This window comes from Neomonachus schauinslandi, chromosome 2 (assembly GCF_002201575.2).
Source record: "Neomonachus schauinslandi chromosome 2, ASM220157v2, whole genome shotgun sequence".
In the NCBI taxonomy this organism is placed as follows: Eukaryota; Metazoa; Chordata; class Mammalia; order Carnivora; family Phocidae; genus Neomonachus; species Neomonachus schauinslandi.
The window spans coordinates 36209038-36224002 of NC_058404.1; the positions used below are offsets into that span (position 1 = coordinate 36209038).

The 14965-nt window shown below is 38.4% G+C and overlaps 1 protein-coding gene across 1 annotated transcript in view; it reads left to right on the top strand.

Annotated features, from left to right (window-relative positions):
* Positions 1 to 14965, top strand: part of LOC110573135 (disintegrin and metalloproteinase domain-containing protein 5-like) — a 145658-nt gene that overhangs the window by 112307 nt on the left and 18386 nt on the right. Inside the window, exons 14-15 of the mRNA XM_021681556.1 lie at positions 4298 to 4388; positions 12579 to 12636. Coding sequence (XP_021537231.1) covers positions 4298 to 4388; positions 12579 to 12636 — 149 coding nt within the window. The remainder of the gene's footprint in view (positions 1 to 4297; positions 4389 to 12578; positions 12637 to 14965) is intronic.

Here is a 14965-nt window from a genome sequence, read left to right on the forward strand (position 1 = left end):
TATCATGAATGGATGTTGTACTTTGCCAAATGCTTTTTCTTCTTCTAATGAGATGATTGTATGATTTTTACCCCTTGTTTTGTTAATGTGGTGTATCATATTGATTGATTTGTAAATATTGAACCATCACTGCATCCCCAGAATAAATCCCACTTGATCATGATGAATGATCCATTTCATATATTGTTGGATGTGATTTGCTGATATTTTGTTGAGGATTTTGCATGTATGTCCCTCAGAGATATTGACCTATAGTTTTCCTTTTTGTCGTGTGTTTATGTGGTTTTGGTATCAAGGTGATGCTGGCTGCAGTAGAGTGTATTTGAAGCTTTCCTTCTATTTTTTGGAAGTTTGAGGAGAATAGGTATTAACTCTTCCTTAAATGTTTGGTAAAATTCACCTGTGAATCCTTTTGGTCCTGGACTTTTATGCTTTGGTAGTTTTTTGATTACTGATTCAATTTCATGTGTGTTTAGATTTTCTATTTCTTCTTGATTTGGTTTTGATAGATTTCATGCTTCTAGGAATTTATGTTTTTTCTAGGTTGTCCAATTTGTTGGCATATAATTTTTCATAGTAGTTTCTTGTAATTCTTTGTATTTCTGTGGTGTGAGTTGTTACTTCTCTTTCAATTCTGATTTCATTTTTTTGAGTCCTCTCTCTTTTTTTCTTGATGAGTATGGCTAAAGGTTTATCAATTTTGTTTATTGTTTCAAAGAACCAACCAGCTCTTTATTTCATTGGTCTTTTCTATCTTTTTAAATTCTCTTTTCATTTATTTCTACTCTGATTTTTATTCTTTCCTAACTGGGGGGGTCCCAGGGCTTTCTCCACAGAGGGCATACCGGCAGGATAGCTGAAGCTGAGGTTGGTGCAGTCCATGTTGTCCTAAGGCACTTCATGCAGACAGTACCCTGGCAGGGTAGCTGGAGCAAGGCAGGGTAAGGGCTAGGCATCCCAGGACACTCTGTGCAGGGGTTGCTCTTATGGGGAGTCTGGAGCTGAAGCAGATGTGGGCTGGGAGGTCCCAGGGCATTCTGAGCTGGGGGTTTCCGGGCAAGCCATCTGTAGCCAAGGTGGCATGGGCCTGGTGTGTTCTCCAGGTGCTTAGCACCTGTGTCATTTTGGCAAGATGGCTGGAGCTGTAGTGAGCACTGACCAGGGGCGTCCTGGTGCACAGTGTTTGGGCCACCTTGGTGGGATTGTTGAGAATGGTGTGGGCTAGGGTCATGGGGCTCACTGAGATGGTAGGCCAACTAGGGAACTTAGGTTACTCTCCTGTCCATGCTATCAAGGTGGAAAGAGGATGCAAATTGTGGTGCTTGCCAACCCCACAAACTCAAGTAGAGTTCCAGGAGCTTCCCTGCCATGAGGCAGGATTCTGAGACTAATTCCTTTATATTCTAGTTGCTCTTTTAAACCACAGCTTTTTTTCTGTGCCAATGTTGTCCAGGGCTTTTATGAGCTAGGGAATCAGGGCTCACTGAGGCAGCTGACTAGCTGTGGCATCAGGACCCTGCTCTTGGCTATGCTATCAAGGTGGAGGGGATATGTAAATTGTACTCACCAGTCCCTCTGACCTATAGAGTACCAGCAGCTCTCCCAGCATTTGGTGGAGTTCTAGGGCTGGATCTCTTAAATTCTAGTTGCTCTTTTAAACTGTAGCTTTCTTTCCCTATGATTCAGGGCAGATGAATCTGCTCATGGTCCCTCAGTCCTATCCCTCCCCACTGTAACATCAGGGGTGGGGCTTTCCTTTGTTACCATGTTTCCATCTTTGTTGCAGTTCTCTGTATGGTCTTTCTGTCTTTCATTGTACAGAAGCCATTCAGCCAGTACTCAGTTCTTCAGGAGGAATTTATAAATAGGTATAGATTTGGTGTGAGCATGGAAGGAAGTGAGTTCAGGGTCTTCCTAAGTGGCCATCTGGGACTGGAACCATTCAAAATTTTTTATTTTAGTGATTGTTAGGATAGGAGGGAACAGAAATGAGGACTTTGATATGAAAGAAGAGTTAAGAAATATGCTCTTTGGGTTTCTTATCAGTATTGCATTATAGATACTCTTTCTCTCCTGTTTTGTTTGGACTAACAAGCTATATTTTCACACTGGGTAGGAAACTAAGGCAGAAAATAAACAATTTACAGGACAAAGGGCTATGGTTGCTTATATTTCTAATAATATAATGCCATTTGAATAATGTTGCTGTTTATTTTCTGTTTGGTAGAGAACAAATTCTACCAGGCTTAAAATGAGGAGCTCTCTTTTTAATGCTAGATCTACCTCAGCAATTTTTTTTTAGTCTAATACAGTTAATTTAATTAGTAGCATAACTAATAATTTAATTAATACATACATTTTACCTTATATTTCTCATATCTTAAAAGGCAGAAAAAAGTCAAATACATAAAAATATTCAATGCTCTGTGAACAAACAAGGTGTAAGCCATGCCATGTTATCTAATTCTAAACCTGGTACAATCATTTTTTTAAAAATTTATTTATTTATTTATTTATTTATTTATTTATTATGTTCAGTTAGCCACCATATAGTACATCATTATTCTGATGTTCCTACCTCCATACTTAAGAAAGCTCTTCCCCCTAGCTGCTCTCAGGATAGCTTCCTTGGCTCTAAGATTTGCAAGTTTTACTATTATATGCCAGAGTGTTGTTCTATTTTTATTGATCTTGGGAGGGGTCCTCTCTGCCTCTTGGACATAAATGCTTGTTTCCTTCCCCAGATTAGGGAAGTACTCAGCTATGATTTGCTCAAACATACCTTCTACTCCTCTCTCTCTCTCCACCCCCTCAGGGATCCCAGTAATTCTGACATTGGAACATTTCATGGCATCATTGATCTCTCTAAGTCTGTTCTCATGGGCTTCTAGCTGCCTATCCCTATCCTCCTTGGCTTCCTTCCTTTCTATCAGTTTATCTTCTATATCACTAATTCGTTCTTATGCCTCATTTACCCTGGATGTTAGAGTATCCAGTTTAGACTGCATCTCATTCATAGCATTTTTTAGTTCAGCCTGATTAGATCTCATTTATGCCCGTAGAGATTCTATATTATCACTAATGCTTTTCTCAAGCCTAGCTATTGACTTCATAATTGTTAGCCTAATTCTATCTCTGACATTTCGCTTATATCCATAGCCATCTGTGGCAGAGGCCATTGTCTCTGGTTCTTTTCTTTGTTGGGAGTTCCTCCTCCTAGTCATTTTGTTGAGGGATGGTTGAGGAAGTGTACAGAGTCCAAATTATCAACCACGACCCAAGTAAGATCCACCCTAGGAAAATCTGGAGCAGTCAGAAGCCACCACCAAAAAAAACAAAGCCGAAATGAAACACAAGAATAAAACTTAAAAATTTAAAAATTAAAAAAACATTAAAAATTTTAAAAAAAGTAAAAAAGGAGGGGCAAGGGGAAGGGGGGCTATAATCTCTCAGTGTGGACAAAGTAGGGTGTTTCAGTTGTTCCTGGGTGTATTTTGTTCTGTTTGTTAGAGGACACTACTTCCCAAAATTACAGGGAAAGTAAAACTTGTATATATATAAAGGTAAAATTGAATAGGGAAAAAAGGACTACAACGAAGCATATACCTATAAAAAAAATAGGTGTGAAAAAGTACAAGTTAAAAAAGCTACTATGAATGCCAGGTCCCTGGCACAGGATGCTTTTGCAATCAGGTGTTACATCACTTTCCAGGAATCAGTTTATGGAGGTGCCCTCCCCTTACTGTTTATCTTCTTTTTTTTTTTTTAAGATTTTTTTTTTTTTGACAGAGAGAGACACAGTGAGAGAGGGGGAACACAAGCAGAGGGAGAGGCAGAGGAAGAAGCAGGCTCCCCCCACCCCCCAAGCAGGGATCCCCATGCGGGGCTAGATCCCAGGACCCTGGGATCATGACCCCAGCCGAAGGCAGAGGCTTAATGACTGAGCCACCCAGGTGCCCCCCCCTTCTGTTTATCTCCCTGAAGCTCTCTTCCTACTTTGTGACAGGCAGTGCTTTTCTGCCTCTAGCGATCCAGATATATATTCTTACATCTCAAGCTGATTTCATGGGTGTTCAGAATGGCTTGGTAGATATCCAGCTAAATTCAGGGGACCGGTTGAAACGGGGTCCCCTACTCCTCTGCCATCTTGCCTCCCCAAAAGCTACCTCAGCAACTTTTTAATGCTAGGTAATTATAAACCTCCTTAGGTATCACATTATAATTTCCAAGGTGAGCTTTTTATTTCTACAATGAATATTGGTACTGTAATTTACTTAAGTTTTTTTTTTTCTTTTAGCTTCTAGAGGTGGTCCATTTGCTTGTTATGATGAAGTAAATACAAGAGCAGATAGATATGGAAACTGTGGTCGAGACTTTTGTAGTTATCCGTATGTATTTAGAAATTTATAATTTCGTTTGGGATGTATGTTATATATTGCTAAGATCCTAGAATATATGGCAATTTATAACAGGTTTCTTTGTTTCATGATCTGAACTGAACAATATTACTCATTGCCTACAAATGACATGTATTCAGTGCCTATAATGTTACAACAATGATATTTGTAGTGAGATTTATTCTATTTTACTAAAGAAAGAATTGAAGACTGATGATAATTTGCTCAAATTTCAGAAGCTAATATAAGACAGACCAGGGCAGTCAGATTGCAGATATCATTAATTTTTCTCTTGGCACAGAGAAAAATTTGTTCTGTGAGACTTCACAGAACAAAAAGAGCCACTTCGTACATAAATCAGTGTGCTCAAAAAGTTTTCTGAGAGAATATTGTTGAGACTTGGAGTTAAATTAGTAAGATATATATATTTTTTTAACTTACGCATATTAGCAATCTATGTTATTTTAGTAAATAAGAGAATTTTTTTTTCTGCCTTATGCTTCTAGTAATCTTCTATGTGGAAAATTAGTTTGTGCCTGGCCACACAAAGCATTAATATCACGTGCAAATTTATCTGTGGTTTACACACACGTCCGAGAAGAAATGTGTGTAACTACATTTCGAATCACAGAAAAGAAACCTAAAAATGCATGGACAACATTTCAAACACCTGAAGATAGAGATGATACATTTGTACAAGATGGCACCGTGTGTGGCCCTGCTATGGTAATTAGAACTACAAAATTTCAAGTGTTTTACAAATTGTTTTTCATAGTTATACTCATTTTGACAATATACTAAGCAATTCATTTTTAAACAGCCTTATTAAAATAATAGTCACCCATGATATATACAATTCATTGCTTTTGATTAATGTATGGAATTGTATAATCACCACCATATCCAGTTTTAGAACATACCATTACTCTTGCCCATAAGCAACGTATCCAATTTTCCCAATTACTAACATCTAACAATAATATGGTACATTTGTTATAGTCAATGAACTAATAATGTTCATACATTATATTAAATAAATTCCATACTTCATTCAGATTTATTTTACCTAATGTTTTTCCCAGGATTCCACCCAGAATACCACATTACATTTATTCATTATGTATTCATAGGCGTCTCTTGACAGTGATGGTTTCTCATAATTTCTTTGTTTTTGATGGCCTTGACATTTTCAAGAACTGGTCAGGTATTCTGTAGTATGTCCCTCAAATTAAGATTTGTCTGATGTTTCTCTTATGACTAGTCTGGGTTTATGTATTCTTGGGAGGAAGACCTCAGAGGTAAAGTATCTTTCATCATATCATTATCAAGTGTTGATGTTAACCTTGATCACCTGCCTGAGGTAATATTTGTCAAATTTCTCACTGTTAAGTTACTCTTTATTTCCCTTTCTATACTGTATTTTCTTGAAAGAAGTTACTGTGCATAGCCCATACTTAAGGAGTAGGAAGTTATGTTTCACCTTCTTGGGGGCTCAGTAGTTACATAAATTATTTTGAATTCCTCTGCACCAAAGGTTTGTCTGTTCTCCATTTATTTATTCAGTCATTTATTTGTAACAGTATAGACTCATGGATATTTATGTTATGGTCTGGGTTATAATCCAGTACTACCTTATTGATTTCATTGTTCAAGTTTTTCTAGCTTTGGCCATTGGGAGTTCTTTCCGTTGACTCCTGTCTCTTTGACAAACTCTTAACATTGTGAGATTTTTTTTTCTTTTTGAGTGCTTCCTTACTTTCCAGAATCACAAGATGTTCTACATTCAGATTGAATGTTTCCTGCCCCAGTTCCTAAAATCAGCCATTCTCCAAGGAACCCTGGTTCATTTGAATGGGAAATGATATTTAGAAACCAAGATCTAGGTATTAATTTTGCCTTTTCCTATTGGGAGTGTCACTTCTGGCCCCATCAGCAGACAGAGCTAGGAAATGTATATCTATATCTATATATGATTCATACATATGAAAACATATATATATATACATGAATATATGCATATATGTATAAATGTATGTATATTCACTCATATTTTATATATATATATATATATATATATATATATATTTCTGTATCTACTTGTCTACATTAAAAAGCGTGAGGTCAAAATTACACTTTCAAATTGAATCCATAATATAGGATTCATTCTAGCCTTCTATCTTTTCATATTTGTGACAGTTTTCTTTGATAGTGATATACTTTGACATTTTCTTTGACAGTGATATATATGAATTCTATCTTTGGATGTCTTTGGAATACACATTAACCTATCTCAGAATTGCTAGCTTATTCTACTATGAAATTCTTTTTGCCCTTAGCCTGAAGTGTATGTAAAAATATTTTATTCAAGAATTATTTGGGTTAATTCATTTTTCCTCCTTAACATGGTTAGATTATTCATTTGAAAAACAGTAAGCTTTTTGGATTTCTCCCTGTCCTGTTCATTTTATTTTATTTTATTTTCTGATATGTGAAATATAAAATGATTTTTAAGATTCAAAACTGTAGGGGCACCTGGGTGGCTCAGTTGGTTAAGTGCCCAACTCTTTTTTTTTTTTTAATTTTTTTTTATTCTTATGTTAATCACCATACATTACATCATTAGTTTTAGATGAAGTGTTCCATGATTCATTGTTTGTGCATAACACCCAGTGCTCCATGCAGAATGTGCCCTCAATACCCACTACCAGGCTAACCCATCCTCCCACCCCCCTCCCCTCTAGAACCCTGTTTGTTTTTCAGAGTCCATCGTCTCTCATGGTTCGTCTACCCCTCCGATTTCCCCCGCTACATTCTTCCCCTCCCGCTACCTTCTTCTTCTTCTTTTTTTTTTTCTTAACATATATTGCATTATTTGGTTCAGAGGTACAGATCTGAGATTCAACAGTCTTGCACAATTCACAGCGCTTACCAGAGCACATACCCTCCCCAGTGTCTATCACCCAGTCACCCCATCCTTCCCAACCCACCCCCCACTCCAGCAACCCTCAGTTTGTTTCCTGAGATTAAGAATTCCTCATATCAGTGAGATCATATGATACATGTCTTTCTCTGTTTGACTTATTTCACTCAACATAATACCCTCCAGTTCCATCCATGTCGTTGCAAATGGCAAGATCTCATTCCTTTTGATGGCTGCATCATATTCCATTGTATATATATGCCACATCTTCTTTATCCATTCATCTGTCGATGGACATCTTGGCTCTTTCCACAGTTTGGCTATTGTGGACATTGCTGCTATAAACATCGGGGTGCACATACCCCTTCGGATCCCTACTTTTGTATCTTTGGGGTAAATACCCAGTAGTGCAATTGCTGGATCATATGGTAGCTCTATTTTCAACTTTTTGAGGAACCTCCATACAGTTTTCCAGAGTGGCTGCACCAGCTTGCATTCCCACCAACACTGTAGGAGGGTTCCCCTTTCTCCGCATCCCCTCCAACATCTGTCATTTCCTGACTTGTTAATTTTAGCCATTCTGACTGGTGTGAGGTGGTATCTCATTGAGGTTTTGATTTGGATTTCCCTGATGCTGAGCGATATTGAGCACTTTTTCATGTGTCTGTTGGCCATTTGGATGTCTTCTTTGGAAAAATGTCTGTTCATGTCTTCTGCCCATTTCTTGATTGGATTCTTTGTTCTTTGGGTGTTGAGTTTGATGAGTTCTTTATAGATTTTGGATACTAGCCCTTTATCTCATATGTCATTTGCAAATATCTTCTCCCATTCTGTCGGTTGTCTTTTGGTTTTGTTGACTGTTTCCTTTAAGTGCCCAACTCTTGATTTTAGTTCAGGTTGTGATCTCAGGTTTGTGAGATTGAGCCTCAAGACTGGTTCTGTGCTCAGCACAAGTCTGCTTGTGTCTTTCCCTCTGCTCCTACCCTCCGCCCCCCACACCTACGCACGTGTTCACTCTCTCTCAAATAAATAAAATCTTTAAAGTTCATTTTTGCTTTTGTCTCCCTGGCCTTTGGAGACGTGTCTTGAAAGAAGTTGCTGTGGCTGATGTTGAAATGGTTACTGCCTATGTTCTCCTCTAAGATTTTGATGGATTCCTGTTTCACCTTGAGGTCTTTCATCCATTTTGAGTTTATCTTTGTGTATGGTGTAAGAGAATGTTTCATTCTTCTGCTTTTGGCTATCCAATTTTCTGAGCACCATTTATTGAAGAGACTGTCTTTTTTCCATTGCATATTTTTTCCTGATTTGTCAAAGATTAGTTGACCATAGAGTTGAGGGTCCATTTCTGGAGTCTCTATTCCGTTCCATTGATCTATATGTCTGTTTTTGTGCCAATACTATGCTGTCTTGATGATCACAGCTTTGTAATATAGCTTGAAGTCAGGCAACATGATGCCCCCAGCTTTTTTTTTTTTTCCAACATTCCCCTGGTGATTCAGGGTTTTTTCTGGTTCCATACAAATTTTAGGATTGTTCATTCCAGCTCTGTGAAAAATGGCAATGGTATTTTGGTAGGGATGGCATTGAAAGTATAGATTGTTCTGGGCAGCATAGACATTTTAACAATGTTTGTTCTTCCAGTCCATGAGCATGGAATATTTTTCCATCTTTTTTTGTGTTCCTCAATTTCTTTCATAAATCTTCTGTAGTTTTTAGAGTATAAATCCTTTACCTCTTTGGTTAGGTTTATTCCTAGGTATCTTATGGTTTTTGGTGCTATTGTAAATGGAATTTCTTCCTTAATTTCTCTTTCTTCAGTTACATTGTTAATGTATAGAAATGCAACTGATTTCTGTGCATTGATTTTGTATCCTGCCACATTGCTGAATTGCTGTATGAGTTCTAGTAATTTGCGGGTGGAGTCTTTTGGGTTATGTCATCTGTGAAGAGAGATAGTTTGACTTCTTTGCCAATTTGAATGCCTTTTATATCTTTTTGTTGTCTGATTGCCTTCTAGTACTATGTTGAACACAGTGGTGAGATTGGGCATCCCTGTCATGTTCCTGACCCTAAGGGAAAAGCTGAGAGCTTTTGAGAATTGAGAATGATATTTGCCGTGGGCTTTTCATAAATGGTTTTTATGAAATTGAGGAATGTTCCCTCTATGCCTATACTCTGAAGCGTTTTAATCAGGAAAGGATGCTGTATTTTGTTAAATGCTTTTTCTGCATCAATTGAGAGGATCATATGGTTCTTGTCTTTTCTTTTATTAATATGCTCTATCATGTTGATTGATTTGTGAATGTTGAACCACCCTTGCATCCAGGAATAAATCCCACCAGGTCGTGATGGATAATCCTTTTGATATACTGTTGGATCCTATTGGCTAGGACCTTGGTGAGTATTTTGGCATCCATGTTCATCAGGGATATTGGTCTGTAATTCTCCTTTTTGATGGGGCCTTTGCCTGGTTTGGGGATCAGGGTAATGCTGGCCTCATAGAATGAGTTTGGAAGTTTTCCTTCTGTTTCTATTTTTTGAAACAGCTTCAATAGAACAGGTATTATTTCTTCTTTAAATATTTGGTAGAATTCCCCTGCAAAGCCATCTGGCCCTGGACTCTTGTTTTTTGGGAGGTTTTTGATTACTGCTTCAATTTCGTTATTGTTATTGGTCTATTCTGATTGTCTGTTTCTTCCTGTTTCAGTCTTAGTAGTTCATAAGTTTCCAGGAAGGCATCCATTTCTTTCAGGTTGTTTAATTTGTTGGCATATAGTTGCTGGTAATAATTTCTAATAATTTTTTCTATTTTCTTGGTGTTAGTCATGTTCTCTTCCCTTTCATTCATGACTTTATTGATTTGGGTCCTTTCCCTTTTCTTTTTGATAAGTCTGGCCAGTGGTTTATCGATCTTATTAATTCTTTCAAAGAACCAACGTCTAGTTTTGTTGATCTGTTCTACTGCTTTTCTGGTTTCTATTTCATTGATCTCTGCCCTTATCTTTATTATTTCTCTTCTCCTGCTTGGTTAGGTTTTATTTGCTGTTCTTTCTCCAGTTCCTTTAGGTGTAAGGTTAACTTGTGCAGTTGGGATTTTTCTACTTTTTTGAGAGAGGCTTGGATGGCTATGTATTTCCTCCTTAGGACTGCCTTTGCAGTATCCCATAGGTTTTAGACTGATGTGTTTTCATTCTCATTGATTTCCATGAATTTTTTAAGTTCTTTGAATTGCTTAAGTTCTTCTTTAATTTCCTGGTTGACCCAATCATTCTTTAGCAGGATGCTCTTTAACTTCCAAGTGTTTGAGTTCCTTCCAAATTTTTTCTTGTGATTGAGTTCCAGTTTCAAAGCATTGTGGTCTGATAACATGTCGGGAATAATCTCAATCTTTTGGTATTGGTTGAGACCTGATTTGTGACCCAGTATGTGGTCTATTCTGGAGAAAGTCCCATGTGCACTCAAGAAGAATGAGTATTCTGTTGTTTTAGGATGGAATGTTCTGTATATATCTACAAAGTCCATCTGATCCAAAATGTCATTCAAAGCTCTTGTTTCTTTGTTGATCTTCTGCTTAGATGATCTGTCCATTGCTGAGAGTGGAGTGTTGAGGTCTCCTACTATTAATGTATTATTATCAATATGATTCTTTATTTTGATTAACAGTTGGTTTATGTAGTTGGCTGCTCCCATGATGGGGGCATAGATATTTACAATTGTTAGGTCTTCTTTTTGGATAGACCCTTTAAGCATAATATAGTGTCCCTCTACATCTCTTACTATGGTCTTTGGTTTAAAATCTAATTTGTCTGATATGAGGATTGCTACCCCAGCTTTCTTTTGAGGTCTGTTGGCATGATAAATTTTTCTCTTCCCCTCACTTTCAATCTGGAGGTGTCTTTAGGTTCAAAATGAGTCTCCCATAGACAGCATATGGATGGGTCCTGCTTTTTTATCCAATCTGAAACCCCATGTCTTTTGATGGGAACATTTAGCCCATTTGCATTTAGAGTGACTATTGAGAGATATGAATTTAGTGCCATTTTATTGCCTGTAAAGTCCCTGTTTCTATAGATTTTCTGTTTCTTTCTGTTCTATGTGACTCTGGGAGTCTCTCTTTGCTTACAGAATTCCCCTTAATATTTCTTTCAGGGCTGGTGTGGTGGTCACATATTCTTTCAGTTTCTGCCAGTCCTGGAAGCTCTTTATCTCTCCATCCATTCTGAATGACAGCCTGGCTGGATAAAGTATTCTTGGCTGCAAGTTCTTGTCATTTAGTACCCTGAATATGTCTTGCCAGCCCTTTCTGGCTTGCCAGGTCTCTGTGGACAGGTCTGATGTTATTTTGATGTTCTTCCCTCCATATGTAAGGAACCTCTTCTCCCTGGCTATTCTCAGGATTGTTTCCTTGGCTGTAAAATATGCAAGCTTCACTATTATATGTTGGGGTGTTGATCTATTTTTATTGATTTTGGGAGGGGTCCTCTTGGCCTCCTGGACTCAAATGCTTGTTTCCTTCCCCAGATTAGGGAAGTTCTCAGCTATAATTTGCTCAAATATACCTTCTAGCCCCCCCCCCCAATACCCTTGAGGATCCTAATATTCCTGACATTGAAATGTCTCATGGCACCATTAATCTCTGCAATCCTTTCTCATTTGCTACTAGCAGCCTACCTGTGTTTTCCTCAACTTCCTTTTTTCCCATTAGATTGTCTTCTAGATCACTAATTCTCTCTTCTGCCCTTTTACCTTGGTTGTTAGTGTCCAGTTTAGACTGCATCTCATTCATAGCATTTTTTAGTTCAGCCTGATTAGATCTCATTTCTGCCATTAGAGATTCTATATTGTCATTAATGTTTTTTTTCAGGCCTAGCTATTGACTTCATGATTGCTATCCTGAATGCTGTCTCTGACATTTCGCTTATATCCATATCCATTAGATCTGTGGCAGAGGCCATTGTCTCTGGTTCTTTTCCTTGTTGGGAGTTCTTCCTCCTAGTTGTTCTGTTGAGGGATGGTTAAGGGAGTGTACAGAGTCCAAAATATCAACCACGACCCAAGTGAGATGTACCCTAGGAAAATCTGGAGCAGTCAGGAGCCACTACAGAGAAAACAAAGCCAAAATTAAACACAAGAATAAAATTTATAAAATTAAAAAAATTTTAAAAAGGGGGGGCGAAGGGAAGGTGGACTATAATCTTTCAGTGTAGACAGAGCAGGATGTTTAGTTGTTTCTGGGTGTATTTTGTTCTGTTTGTTAGAAGACACTACAAGGAAATTAAAACTTACAAGGAAAGTAAAACTTGTATATTTGAAAAGGTAAAATTGAATAGTGAGAAAAGGACCAAAATGAAGCATATATTTATAAAAAAAGAGGTGTGAAAAGGCACTACAATAAATCATATATCTATAAAAATATAGGTGTGAAAAAGCATTGAAATATAGGTGTGAAAAAATATAGGTGTGAAAAAATACAAAAAAATTGAGATGTGAAAAAGCACAAGTGAATAGTGAAAAAACCTACAATAAAGCATAAATCGATAAAAAAATAGGTGTGAAAAATCACAAGTGAATAGTGAAAAAAAGGACTACAATAAAGCATATATCTATAAAAAATATAGGTGTGAAAAAGCACAAAAAATAGGTGTGGAAAATTATAGGTGTGAAAAAGCACAAGTGAATAGTGAAAAAAGGACTACAGTAAAGAATGTATCCATAAAAAATATAGGTGTGAAAATGCACGAAAATATAGGTGTAAAAAGGTACTATGGAATATAAGTTGATATACTAAGCATCTAGTTGAGATGAGAAAAAGGTAAAGAGAAAAAGCAGAAGAGAAAGAGTAAAAAGAAAGAGAGAGTATCATTTGAAAAACAAAGAAGCTGTGAGGCAATGCCTGGAGCTCAATATGCAATTTTCCCCTGGCGTTGGCATTTTAGTCTTGTATGATCCGTAGGGTTGTCGTCCTCTTGTTCTTCCAGCCTGTCTTCTGGGGGAACGGCCTTTCACGCTGTTTCTCAGGTAACCCCTTTTGGGGGGTTGAGCTCAGTGGGAACCAGACCTCTGTGCTTTTGTTCCCTGGTGGGGGCTTTCCAAGCTTCTTCTGAAGATTAGAGCAAAAATGGCCACACTCAGACCTCTGGCCCCCAGCCGAGAAATTGCAGCCTGCTCTCTTTCACTAAATCCTCCAGGACAGTCTCCGTTTCCGTGTGCGATGCAGAAAACCTCAGCCTCCTGTGGTGCACACCCTCAGTGACTCATATTCGGCTCTCTTCACTGTACTCTCCAGGATAAACAGTCGCAGTTTCAGTGTGCACCGCAGAAAACCTCAGCCTCTCATGGTGCGCACCCACAGTGACTCAGAGGTCATCCCAGGAGCCTGGGAAAATCTCTGCCCTTTAGGCTTCTAAAACTGCGAGCGGCCCCAGGCTTGCGTGCACCTGCAGCTCCTGGGTCTTGTCTGGGCGCTGCTCTAGAGCCCTTTCCTGGCTGCTATTGCTATGTGAGTTTTTGCCTGGTCGTAGGTGCAGGCTCCTGATTTTTTCAGGCTGCCCAAGAGAAAAGCGATTCTCAACTGGCCTGGCTTGCAGTTTATGGCGATTGGAGCTGAGAAACCCTTCCTGGACTTGCTGACCTTAAATACTTCCTGGCTCCCCTGCTGGGGCACTCTGCCAGTCCAAGAAGCCCCTTTGGCTCTGAGGCTTCTTGTATCCTGAGACCACAATGCTCTACCTATATTTCTGCCTTTTCATTTCCAGAGCCCCTTTCAGAGAGGGATGTCTCTCCCTAGAGCAGATTTCTAAAGGTTCCAATTTTGCACTCTGGTGTTCTATCACTTTCCAGGCCCCAGCTTATGGAGGCTCCCTCCCCCTTCTGGTAATCTGATAACTCCCAGCAGATTCAGGACTCCACCCTTCCTACCTCACAAAAAGCCCTGCTTTTCTGCTTGTAGAGATCCAGATATATATTCTTATATTTCAGGATGATTTCATGGATGTTCAGAGTGGTTTGGTAGATATCCAGCTAAATTCAAGGGACCGGTTGAAACACCATCTTCCCTTCCTCCCTAGCCATTCATTCTTAACCTTTAAGAGTATATGGGGGCCACCTGGGTGGTTCACTTGGTTAAGTGCCTGACTCTTGATTTTGGTTCAGGTCATGATCTCAGGATCCTGGGATCAAGCCCCACATCAGGATCTGTGCTCAGCAGGGAGTCTGCTAAAGAATTCTTAATCTCCCTTTCCCTTTGCCCTGTGCCCCATTCTCACATGCACTCTCTCTCAAATAAATAAATCTTTTAAAAAAAGTATTTGGGTTGTTTCAGTTTTCAGCTGTTACACATAAAGTTACTATTGATATTTGTGTGGAGGTTTTTGTGTGGACATAACTTTTCATTTCCCTGGAATGCAGTTGCTGAGCCCTGTGGACTATGTATATTTAATTTCTTAAGGGATTGGAAATCTATTTTCCAGAATGGCTGTACTTCTTTACATCCCCATCAGCAATATATGACATATCCAGTTTCTCTGCATCTTCACCAGCATTTGGTGTTATCAGTAATTTTTATTTTAGCCATTCTAATAGGTAGATAGTGATATCTCATTGTGGTTTTAACTTGCATTTCATTAATGGCTAATGATGTATATCT